We start from the raw sequence: 12,471 nt of genomic DNA, 5'->3' as shown, positions 1-12,471 counted from the left end.
GGCAGGCCAAAAAGGAGATGAAAGTGCCATAAAATTGAAATTGCATTCTTTTAAGGCTTTCTAAGAACACCATATGGGTGTTTCCATCGGAAGGTCTACCGCGACACAAAAAAAATAAAAGTCATTTATCTACCGTATTTATGGCCCAAATTGTCTGCTTTTTCACCTTCCTTTTATTAGCTCGGGATGTAAATATGTAATATTGATGCGCCTAAAAGATGCACGATTTCTATTCTCAAGTTACATACCTGATGACAGTTCGAATAGCAATTATAATAAGGAGGTTTTAGTTTTTTAAACTACAATTTTATTAAAATTATTATTATTATCGACAAACCATATTTATGGTCCGATTTGGTTCGTATTCAGCGTATGTAGTTGAAACATAATAAATCATAGATTTACAAAAAATTCCATGAATTGGCGTTGAAGCCAAAATATAAAGTGCATTCAACATAAAATGCATGTTTTATTTGCGTTGAAAATTCATTTAAAAGCAATATTAGCAAAAATATAACGATGGAAATTTATGTCACGTGACGCCACGTCACGTGTCGTTTCACACTTAGGGTTTTAATAGAAAATTTACACAAGTTGCATTAATTCAAAAAACTTTAAAAACGACTAGTATTACTCAAAATCATATTAAAAACAGTTTCATGAAAAGAGCCATCCACAATTCGCAGAGGTTTGCGATTTTGTAAGAAAAGAAAAAAATCAACTTCCGTTTTCGTCACGTACCGACACTCTTTTTAATTGCTTATACATATCTATTTAAGGACCATGCGGTTCGATTGCATCGAAGCAGTCGAACGGAACGGACGTGTTTTCTTTCATCTCGCTCGTCTCGCAATAATCTCAATAATCGCAAAAATCAATAATGGCTTCAACTGTTGTGTTGTTTCAGTCAATATTTATTTAATTTCAATCAATATAGTTAATATAGTTAATAATTATTATTTATTTATTCATCGGTAAATTCATAACAAATTGCGTGTTAATCGTGATGTCGGCTACCACGGCTGCTACGGATAAATTGTCTGCCCCCCCCCCCCGCTGCTAAAGCAGTTAAGCTCGACGAAGGTAACTCACTCGCAGCTGTTTTTGGTAAATTAAAAGAGATTGAGGAGAGAGTTCAGCAGCAGACGGAACAGTTGCGACCGCTAATTGAGAGTGTCTCAAACAAACTGGCTGATGTGGAGAAGAAACTGGCAAAGAGAATCGAAGAAGAGATATCTGTCCTCACTGCTACGGTGGTTGAGTCGTCTGCCCGCATATCTGTCGTGGAGGGGAATGTGCAAAAGGCAGAGGCGGACATCGCTTGCATTAAGAAGGAGTTGGAAGGTGTAATGCAACGGAAAGATTCACCTGATATTGCTGCCGATGCTGTTGCTTTTGGTGTACCCTTTAGAGAAGGGGAAAACCTTAAGAGTATTTTTAACCAGGTTTGTCTTTCTATTGACTTCTTGGCTCCTCAAATCAGGGATATTTTCCGCACAAAACCGTCAAGTGAAAAACTCGACAGTGCGATTGTGATTAAATTTCACTCCCCTCTCGACCGTAACCGCACTTTACGCGCCTTTAGCGAATATCACAAGAAAACAAAATCGGCGGTCCCCCTCACCCCCTTGGCATTGCTGGCAGCTTTCATATTTTTGAGAGCCTCACCAAGGCGAATAGACGTTTACTGCATGAGGCCATAAAACTGCGACGTGAAGGTAAACTGCTAAAGGTGTTTACGTTTAGAGGTTTTGTGCATGTGAGAGATGACAATAATAAAAATAATAATAGCACATCAACAAAGTTAATCAGCGAAGATGACCTGCTGCCGTTTCGTTAGATATATTGTTATGCATATATTTTCGAATGTTTTTTGTTGTATTATATATTTTGTAAAGATAGCGCAACTTGGGTTTGTTTGTTTCTGTTTTTCGTAATTTCTTCACTATTTTAAAGTTGCTTTTGATTTTGCTTTTTGCAATTGTTGTGACGAACAAATTAAGTAGCGTTGATGGTAATAGCCTTGCAGTACTGAACATTTTATGCAGCCGACAGAAAGGCTTTAATATGGTCCATTTTAATGCGCGCAGTTTAAACAATGAGAAGATGGATGTTGTTAGGAGAACTTTTGAATATTCGAGTATTGATGTTATTTGTGTGTCGGAGACGTGGTTTAAGGCTGGTATAAGTAATTCACACTTTTCCATTAATAATTATAAGCTTGTTCGGGTTGATAGATTAGATAAGAAGAGTGGTGGAGTTGCGATATATTGCAAGAAATATCTAAAAACTCGCTTTATTTCACAATCGGTTGGTAATACTACTGAGTATTTGCTAGTTGAGGTATCTAATCCCAATTCTTCTTCAAAGGTCCTTTTGTCGTGTGTGTATATTGCGTTTTATTGTCTGCTGTAGCTGTCGATTATGATGAAATTATTGTCTGTGGCGATTTTAATGTAAATTTGTTGTGTAGTGATTTGTATAGCTCCCGTTTGTTAGATGATGTGTCTAGTCTTGGTCTATCTATTGTAAATCTTTGTGTACCTACAAGATACGGAAATAACTGTTGTCCTAGTCTGCTTGATTACTTTATTGTTTCTGATCCGTCTACTGTGTTAAAATTTGAGCAGTTGTCGTTTATTTCTGATCACGATCTAATTTTCTGTGCTTTCGACATCAATTTTGATCATATTGTAGCAGATAGTCCTCTTAACTTTCCTGACTACCGTCTAATAAATATTGATAGCCTATCTGCTGACTTATCCCGCATTGACTGGAGTGGTTGTTAGAGCCTAAGCTCTGTAAATGAAAAGTTGAGCTTTCTGAACAAAAATGTTGTAAGCTTGTTTAGGGCTCATGTTCCAGTACGCACTCTTCTCAATCGATCACCGTCGTGCCCTTGGTTCAACAAAATCGTTCGGACTATGATTATAAAACGTAACAAATCGTACTCTATTTGGAAGAAGTACCGGACCGATACCAATTGGCAAACGTATAAGTCGTTATGAAATAAGACAACTGCTCTTATTAAGTGTCAAAAGCGCAAGTTCTTTGGTAAAATGTTAAACCCACTCCTTCCGAGTAATGTTTTGTGGCGTAATCTAAAAAACCTTCGTGTTCATGTTAGTGACAGTCCTGATTGTTGTATTAACCCAGAAGAGCTTAATGATGTATTTGTCAGTCGTTCTGTATCATCTTGTGTTCCTGCTTCCAACCCCATAATTCCGTCTCCTGTTGTGCATGTCGGTCAGTCATTTGAATTCAATGTGGTGTCAGAGTTTGATGTGGCAAGATGCATTTATAAGATACGGTCAAATGCGGTTGGCGCCGATGCGATACCAATAAAATTTGTAAAGCTAATTATGCCACAAATCTTACCCACTCTTACTCATGTTACAACCTCGTCTTTCCCCGATGCGTGGAAGATCGCCGACGTTATTCCGGTTGCAAGTCTGCAAGTAGTGCTTGTGATTTTCGTCCTATAAGTGTTCTTCCTTGTCTGTCTAAAGTCTTTGAGAAGCTGATGACAGAGCAAATTAACTTGCATATTAACAAATTTAATTTACTTTCCCCGTTCCAGTCTGGGTTTAGGGCAAAGCATAGCTGCTCCACTGCAGTTATTAAAATTCTGGACGATATATGAATTCCTTATGACAATAACCAATTAACTTTGTTATGCTTGCTTGACTTCTCTAAAGCCTTCGACTCGGTGAACCATAGACTACTTTGCATCAAATTAAGTAATAATTTTGGCTTTGGGAGTCTGCTGTAGCTACCTTGAAGGTAGGACTCAGCGTGTAAGGGTCGGTACCACATTTTCTAGACTTAAACCTCTGTGTACTGGTGTTCCCCAAGGCTCAATACTGGGACCGCTATTATTCAGTTTATTCTTAAATGACATTTTTAGCACGTGCAAGTCTGTGCAAATGCATGCATATGCAGACGATATTCAGCTCTAATTGTCAGGACCTCATGACCAATCAGTCTCCTTGTGCTCTAGATTTAACTGTGATCTGTCCTCTATATCATCTTGGGCTTTAAAAAATGAGCTTTGTCTTAACAGTGATAAATCCTTTGTGTTACCCATTTCTAAACGTCGCGTTGCTTTTTCTGCCATACCTAACCTATATATAAATAATAAGTGTCTTATATTTGTGTCTAAAGTGACGAACCTTGGTTTTGTAATCAACTCTAGTCTTTCCTGTGATGATCACGTGAATTTCGTAATTAGCAAAGTATTCATCACTCTTCGTAATTTAAGAATGTCTGCATACTTTACGCCGGTCGACATCAGGAGAAAACTTGCAATACAACTGATTTTGCCAATAATCTGTTATCCTGAATGTATTTACAGCAAGCTTAGTTCTCAATCAGCCCACAAAATTGAAGTAGTTTTCAATCACGGAACACGATATGTATTTGGTTTGGCTAAATTTGATCACATTTCTAGTTGGAGATCTCGCCTATTGGGCTGTGAGATATCTGAGTACTTGAAAGCAAGGAATTGTATTTTTCTTTTCCGTTTAATGTCGGATAAGCTACCTAGCTATCTGTATAATAAGCTAACCTTTCCAAAATCTGCCCGTATAAGCGACCTAATTGTACCTAGCTTTAATTATCTTAACTCTGCAAGACTATTTTTTGTCGACGCCACGCGTTTGTGGAATTCTATTCCACCTGCTACTCGCTCCAGCTTAGACAAGGGCAATAAGTCAATAAGTTTTTTCACTCTGAGTTTCGCTATCTGCTAGGTGTTTCATATGTGATGTATTTATCTACACATGTTAACGTTTGTGTCGTTGTGTTTTTACTTAAGTAATTATGTTAGTTTTTAGTCTTAGAACTAGTTGCATTTTTCTTTTTCTTTTATTTTATTTTTTTTCTTACTTATTGTTTTCCTTTTGTTGCTTTATGTTTGTGCTTTATAATTACTGTTGTACTATAAAAGAGCTTTAAGATCTTATTGTACTAATGAATTTGTTTAATAAATGAAATGAAAATGAAATATAGAGCTAATCATGTGCTATACAATTAAAAGAAAACACATGTTTTTCCTTGTTTGTGCCTGATTGAAACGTACGACTGTCACGTATGTGAGGTATGGAAATACCCATATGTATTTTTAGAAATAGTATCTTTAATGTACTTCATTGAATTATTAGCGTAAAAGCATAGTAAAATAACACAATATTCCAATTACGAAGGGGAAAAACACTGAAATATAGCTACTCGGACCTGTTTACACATATGCATACATAACTATGTGCGAAATAATACCAGTATTTATTTGACCCTTCCTAACGTGCGCCTGGTAGCTGCCTTGTCAACTTACAGATTTTGCTTACCGCAAGAGGGCCGGTATGTTTAGGCCTCCAGCTTAAATATATTGCACCACCCTAATGTGCAGTAACATGCACCGTACATGTACATGCATACACATAGAAACTCACGCGAATACATTTGTACCCCGCCGCTTAATAACTGATTCACTTGCACCACTTTTTAATATTTCGAAACCTTGTCTTTTTCTTTACATAATAATTTACAACGAGCACTCCATTCCGCGTGACGTGCCTCCGCAGTAAACACTTAGCAAGAGGATTGCTTTACGAATGGCAGGCTATGTATAACTATTGAGTAGAGCAGAGATGGGCACTTTTTTGTCCGTGCGGCAGCGAAAGTGCGAGCGCGGGCAAGATAAATGGAAAAACAGTTTATGGGGGGGAAGGGTATGAAAAATTGCGAAAAAATTATTTATATCTCCACCGAAATCATGTTCATCGCAGTACGGCTGCGGTAATACTGACTTTGTGCACGAAACCAAGAGCGTAAATTTTCCTCATATACACAATAAGCCATCGTTCGGACTTTGCTCCGATAAGAGTAGATTTGTTCCCTTTCGTAGAAATAATTTGAAACCTATTCCTCTACACCACTCAACTGAAAATCTGCTCCGTTTTGTTGCATCAAAAAATTTACTCTTCAAATAGAAAGGACTCGACACGATTGTTGCATTGGTGAGCTACAGCACCTTTGCAAATAGACTTGAATTCGTGAATAGGCCCTCACAATCGTCCGATTTGAACCCGATCGAAAAAGATTGCTTGTCTAAAGTTCTGTAATTGCGTCGTTGCCCTCCGATGTAACAATTGTCCCGGTAAAGGAAGAAATAATTTTTTATTAATTTTAACCAAGACATTTTAACTTTAATGATAATTGCTCGCTGGATTAAGGCGCCTTTACACGGGTCGATTTTCTAATAGATTTTTGTCGTTCAACCAAAATCGACCCGTGTAAATGACATCTCAACCGTAAAATGTAAATGCTTTGGCTAGTCGATTTTCCAGTCTACAAAAATCGACCCTTGTAAAGGCAGCTTTAGCCCCTTATTTAGTCCCAGAATGCTGTGATACGAGGAGAAATGAATTGTTTTTTATAAAGATAAGAAATGCACATCTAGTACGAAAACTTGATTTTTACTACCATTTTTTGTGTCGGAACCCAGCAAAGAGCGCTCGATGAAGGTCGGCTAGTGATCAGTATTGCCAAGTTTTTTATTTAAAAAAGCACCAAAACACTGAAAGTAGCGCAAGTTTCCAAAAAAAAAACAACACCAAATTTGTGTTGCTGTGTGTAATGGTATTTTTGCATATAAAGCTGTATGTTCAAATATTTTAAGTAATCACGCAATGTCATTTGTAAATATTTTCAACTATGCGCAGTTAATTAATTTAATTAATTTAATTTGCAAAATGTTTTTTGATTCGTAAAACAATTTGCAAAACTTTACTTGGTTTCTCTAGCGGCTTTATTTTCATGCAATTTCTTACTTTTGTACAAATGCGCACACCCAGCTAATTAGCAGAATATTCTATGAATTCCGGGATAGAGACTGTGTGTATTGCGTTTGGATTATCTGGGGGTATATTATCCAAAGAAGAAGCTCGGCCAAACACTAACATATGTGTAAGTCAACGGATAAAGTTTTCCGTACGTTTGGAATGAATAAATGAATGAACAAAATAAATACAATGTCCCCATAGAATCACGTTTTTATTATGAAATTGCCTTGAAAAGAGCACCAAAGAACGAAACAAGCGCTAAACTAAACAATTTTCGCGTTTTAATTCCCTAAACGTACGTAATTTATTGCGAAAGGCTCAAAGTTGGGAACAGTTGTAGCTATGTCAAATTTGCTCATATACAAGCATGGACAGAGAGTGAGCGCCTGCTTAAAGAGCGTAAGCATCACATGCGCAAGAATGATAGAATACAATCGTGTTACATGCGTATACATGCGAGAGCGTAACAAAGTGAACGCCAAATCATTCGAACTAAGAGCCTGATTATGGCAACTTATCTTAACTTAACGGAACGTAGAACTTAGAGAATCAAAATGAAACAGATTTCCATGTGGCATTAAGTTACGTTAAGTTTCGGCTGTTCAATTATAAGCAACACCCATTTAACAGAATTTTTAAGGTAGAGCCGTAAGTTACGTCATGTTTCCATAATCAGACCATAACACAATCACACTTTCAGCTCGCGTTTACTTGTGGTAGTGATCACATCTGCTTATATACACTCCTCGTCATTTGAATTGCACACCCTTTCAATCCTTAGTATTTACAGTTTTCCTTTTGTTTATATTAAATATAAATTTTTTTGTAAAAATATAGCATATTCTACGGGTAAATGCAATTTTAAATTTTTTTACAAATTAAAACATAAAAGAAAATTTCTTTTCCATTTCTTGGGCAGCACTTTATGTGAGTTTTTCGTTTTTCTTGAGAGCTGGAAACAGTTCTTAAAAAAGGTCAACATAGGAGTGTGCCATCCTAATGACCTACAGTGAATAAGTTAATAATATTTTTAGAAAAATTTCGGATATGCAGTCTTGTAGCCCATTCAATTATAGTGTAATAGAGGTCAAGTTTCAAGTGACTCTAAAATAGCCCTGTTTTTTTTTATTTTTTTTATTTTTTATTGACGGTGCTGCGCATTTTATTCCCTATAAAAATTTTGACGAGCATACTTTGTATGAGAGAAAATGCGCAGCACCATCACCAACAAAATTGTCAAAAATCACCGCTATTTTACAGACAACTGAAACTTGCACTTTATTGTACCCCGTTGTTGACATTTTTTTAACTCTGTATATTTTTAAAATCGGATGTAGTGAATATTAAATAAACAAAATTAAAAATGTAAATACTAATGCTGGATTTCCACTAGGCATTAAATGGCAAACATGACAAATGACAAAGTCGGGCATTAAAAAATAATCGTGTCACTACACTAAAAAACTTGTCATTAAGTTCATTTCCACATGGCATTTTTTAAATGACATACATTTTTTGTAATTTCAATGTCTAGTGGAAATTCGGCATAAGGATCAAAAGATTGAGCTATTCAAATGACGTGGAGTGTATGTGGCGTACGTTAGGGAGAGTGGGCCTTTTACTCCAGAATGCGTGTCCCGTGGCTCTCATTGGTATACGTGAATTAGTAAGATTCGTTGCCCCATTCAATGAATGTATATGTATATCTATGTATATATATGTATGTATGTATAATATGGCCTCTATGTATTAAAACACCCCCGTGAGTCCGCCACAGACTGACACGTAGTTTAACCCCCGAAACCGCCCCGCTGGATCCGACCCTGCCCTTCATGTTTGCCCATGATTTTCCCCTGATCTAGCCCGCGAAATGGGCTCGCTTGCCCATATAGGCAGCGTTGGCAGGTTGACGTTTTTAACGTCATTTGCACGTTTTTTGTATCCTGTTGACGTTTGGACATTTTGTGTGTAAAAAATGACGTTTTTTAACTTTCCAGTAATTTTTCTCTGTTACTAAATCTTGTAAGTTGAACTGATTTTGAATTATTTTCTTAATAAATCTTTACAAACTTTATTTTTTGACGCTGCTGCTTCAAAAAATATTTATATTTTGGACACAGATGACTTAACTCTTATTTAAGCGCATAAAGAAAATGACACAATTAGCCGCATGGGCCCCTTATTGAAAATGTAATGAAATATTGCTATGTTCCTTCTTAACAGAACGTAATTTAGCATTTTCGACAACCGTCCACTTAACCAAATGTCTACAAGAAAAAAAAAAATTTAAAATCAACGCGATTCTTTAGCACCTTAAACCTTGCACATTATTTCCCTGGAATTTAATGGGCTATCAACCTGCATACTCAAAAAAATTCTAAAAAATCTTAATGAAAAGTTGAAAATCTAGCTGAAGTTTTGGAGTTTTTTTTATAATTTTTGCACAAAGTATGAAATGTTGATTTATATTTTGTTTGTTATATAATGAGCTAGGCTTTTATGGAAAAATAATAAACATTAAATAAACAAAAAAGAAACAGAAAAATCGATGTCTTAATCAGCTGATCACAAGTGTATGTATAAAATGATTTTTATATTAATGATCTCAAACCAGTTTAGAATGAATTTTAAATGTGACAGAGCAAATGACATTTTAATATATCTTACGTACATATGTACCTTTGTATACAATATAAGTTTAATAAGAACAATTCTTTGTGCATACATTTGGAAAAGACTGTTTTATGTAGGAAATGACGTTTTTTCAGACCAAGAGGAACGTTTTCTCATGCCGAAGACCTGAAAACACTGCATACAGGCAAAAAAGCTCATACGGGCAAATGTTCCCATATTTGGAGTAGAGTATGATCTTGCCAAAATACCAAAGTTAAAGTTAACTACCAAAATCAATGCATGTGGTTTTTAGAATAAAGAAATATATGCAGATTTGTTAAACCACGGAGCACACCGATTTTCGGGGATTATTACTAGTTACAATAATAAAATTCAACAGTTTAGTTAAATATAAATGCCAATTGTGCAGGCCCTGAGTGTATGGACTTGAAATTAGCATTGCGAAATCTAAGGCCTTATTTAGTGACCCTCGTATTACCTTTCAAACAATTTTGCTAGTATGTATCTACTATATGTAGTTATTCGAACAACCGAAGCATAGAAAAATTGTGTTGGGAGATTCCTTTAAATCTTATATACTGATGAGTGCGTAATTGGCTTAAATTTGTAAGATTTTGTTATAAGCCTGTCATTAAAATTAAATAAATCGTTCTGAAAAAGTTCACTTATTGAAAAATAACTTCTATTTCTAGTTCATTGGCCATGATGTACGCACCACAAACAGTTGAACCAAAACACCAAGTGAAAGCTGGAATGTTTGCAGCTGCAATGCTCATAACTGGAATTTTTGCTGGAGTTCTATTTTCATTTTTAAATCCTTATTTTATCGTTTAAGAAAAACGTATATTTTAATCAATTAAAAATAAACCATTTGATAAAATTGAGTTGGTGTTTATAAATTAGATTAAAAAAAAACAGTTTCCTTTCCTGTTTTTATATATTTGTTTTTATTTGCTCATTTATTTATGTATTAGCCAATTAATACAAAAATTCGTATAGGCTAGGATGAAAACATTTTAAATGTAGGCCCCAGACCTAACTTATTTTTTAAGTTTTTAAGTAGAGTTATATGTATTTAGGAATGCACCCGTATCTGCTTGCTTGACTAGTAGCGTGGGCCGAAAATCCGCTTTTTTAGAATTTTGATTGGTAATACCAAAATTATGATTCATTATGCTTTAAAAACAATCTGTGTGAAAGATGACAATTTTTGGTCAATATCTTAGGCTCGCCTATGTCCATCAAAGTTCAATGCAGGGACGAGAACCGGATGAAAAATTTTGTCGGTTCGGTTCAGAGGTTCGAACCGTTTCTGCACTTTTGGATTGGTTCGTAAAAGCGGTTTTTTGGTCTTTGAGCCGGGGTTTCGGTTCGGTTCAACGGGTCGAAAAACAAACAAGTAATAAAGTCTAAGTTCGGGCGGAGCCGAACATTAAATACCCGGCGCAAGTATTAAATATATGATTTTCACCTTTCCGAAAGCCACCGCAACATGGTAAGCCGGGGTGTGTCAATTTTGAGTAATTTAGCGTCCTTAAATTTCGAAATATTGAAGTTTCAAGCATTTCTGAAATTTACCGTTATATGAAAAGCGGCCTCGGTTTTAGTCTGATTTCAATAATTTTCATCGTTTTGCTTTTATTTGGCAAGCACAATAGCCATACCGAGTTTGGTATAAATTGGTAGACCGGTTACCGAGATACATATATGTGATCACAAGTGGGCGGTGCCACGCCCGTTTTCCAAAATTTTATCATAGACATATTTCTTGGTGAAGGATTGTCGCAAGCATCAATTTTAAAAAAATTAACTTTAATATGTACTGATTTTGAAATAAGTGCATGTACAAAGTTTCGTTAAGATATCTCAATTTTTACTCGAGTTATCGTGTGCACAGATGGACCGCCGGACGGACAGACAGTCACCGCTTAATTGATTTCTCTTTTCTTTCATTATATCTATCTCGATTCGTTTTACCTGTTACAAACAGCCGTTATGTGACCAAAGTTATAATACCCTTGTGCACAAGTGCGCTCGGGTATAAAAAATAACGCGGAAGTTTAAGTGTCAAGAGTCAAGTGCAACAACGCGCAAGGTAAAGGGACAAGTGTCTGTCAAATGAAATGAGTTGCCTTTAAATTTGATACTGTCACATGGTAAATAAACATGGTAGGTATTAACATGTTTAACAAAAAGAAAAAAGTGGGTACATTTATCTATTAAAACTTGGTTGAAACGAACCTTTAAACCTTTATGGAGAGTGGTTCGGTTTTCGGTACGGATCAAACATTTGTGGAAAATTTCGGTTCGGTTAATGGTTCAGTTAATTAATAGAAAAAAAGCGGTTTTCCGGTTCAAAACCGGTTCGGTTCAAAACCGGTTCACGTCCCTGGTTCAATGTGCTCAAAAAATAACAATTAATAAATACGTTAATTAATACATATTTTTTTTTTTACTAAAATTACAAGTATCTTCGAAAGTATTAGTCCTACATAATTTGGTTTATGGACTTTTTTTTGGAAAGAATCGAACTAAGCTAAGCAAAAATTTTCTTAGCACTTGAGGTTTGATGGACTTGGGCGAGCCTAAGATATTGACCAAAAGTTGTCATCTTCCACACAGATTGTTTTTAGAGCATAATGAACCATATTTTTGCTTTTACAAATCAAAATTCTCAAAAAGCGGATTTTCGGCCCATGCTATTAGGTAGACGGGCATTCTACAGAAAGCGGGTAGACGAGGTAGGAAAAAACTTTACTTACCTTTGCTAAAATAGAAGTGCCTCGGCCGAATTCCAACTTTCGCTATCACTAAAACTCCATCGCCAAAAAATGCTAAATGAATTTTAGCAATTTTTGCCATTCTATCTTAAAAAGGCATCTCTAAAATACCATCAAAATACCGTCTCTAGTGATAATCAACCAATTTCTAACATGTTCGCTCAGTTTTTTAAGTCCAACTATTCCATTAACTCACATGCGAACATTGACTATCC

The 12,471-nt window shown here is 35.7% G+C and overlaps 1 protein-coding gene across 2 annotated transcripts in view; it reads left to right on the top strand.

Annotated features, from left to right (window-relative positions):
• LOC118749315 (equilibrative nucleoside transporter 1) overlaps positions 1 to 10,347 on the top strand; it is a 501,843-nt gene extending 491,496 nt beyond the window's left edge. For both annotated transcript variants that reach the window (XM_036484115.1, XM_036484120.1), the window contains exon 9: positions 10,169 to 10,347. In XM_036484115.1, the coding sequence (XP_036340008.1) occupies positions 10,169 to 10,310 (142 nt within the window). In that variant the 3' untranslated portion in view covers positions 10,311 to 10,347. The remainder of the gene's footprint in view (positions 1 to 10,168) is intronic.
• Positions 10,348 to 12,471: the final 2,124 nt, after the last annotated feature.

This window comes from Rhagoletis pomonella, unplaced genomic scaffold (genome assembly GCF_013731165.1).
Source record: "Rhagoletis pomonella isolate Grant_MI unplaced genomic scaffold, Rhpom_1.0 Rhpom_scaffold_00001, whole genome shotgun sequence".
NCBI lineage: Eukaryota > Metazoa > Arthropoda > Insecta > Diptera > Tephritidae > Rhagoletis > Rhagoletis pomonella.
Note: the sequence above shows the minus strand (reverse complement) of the source record. Positions and strands in the feature narration are given on the sequence as shown.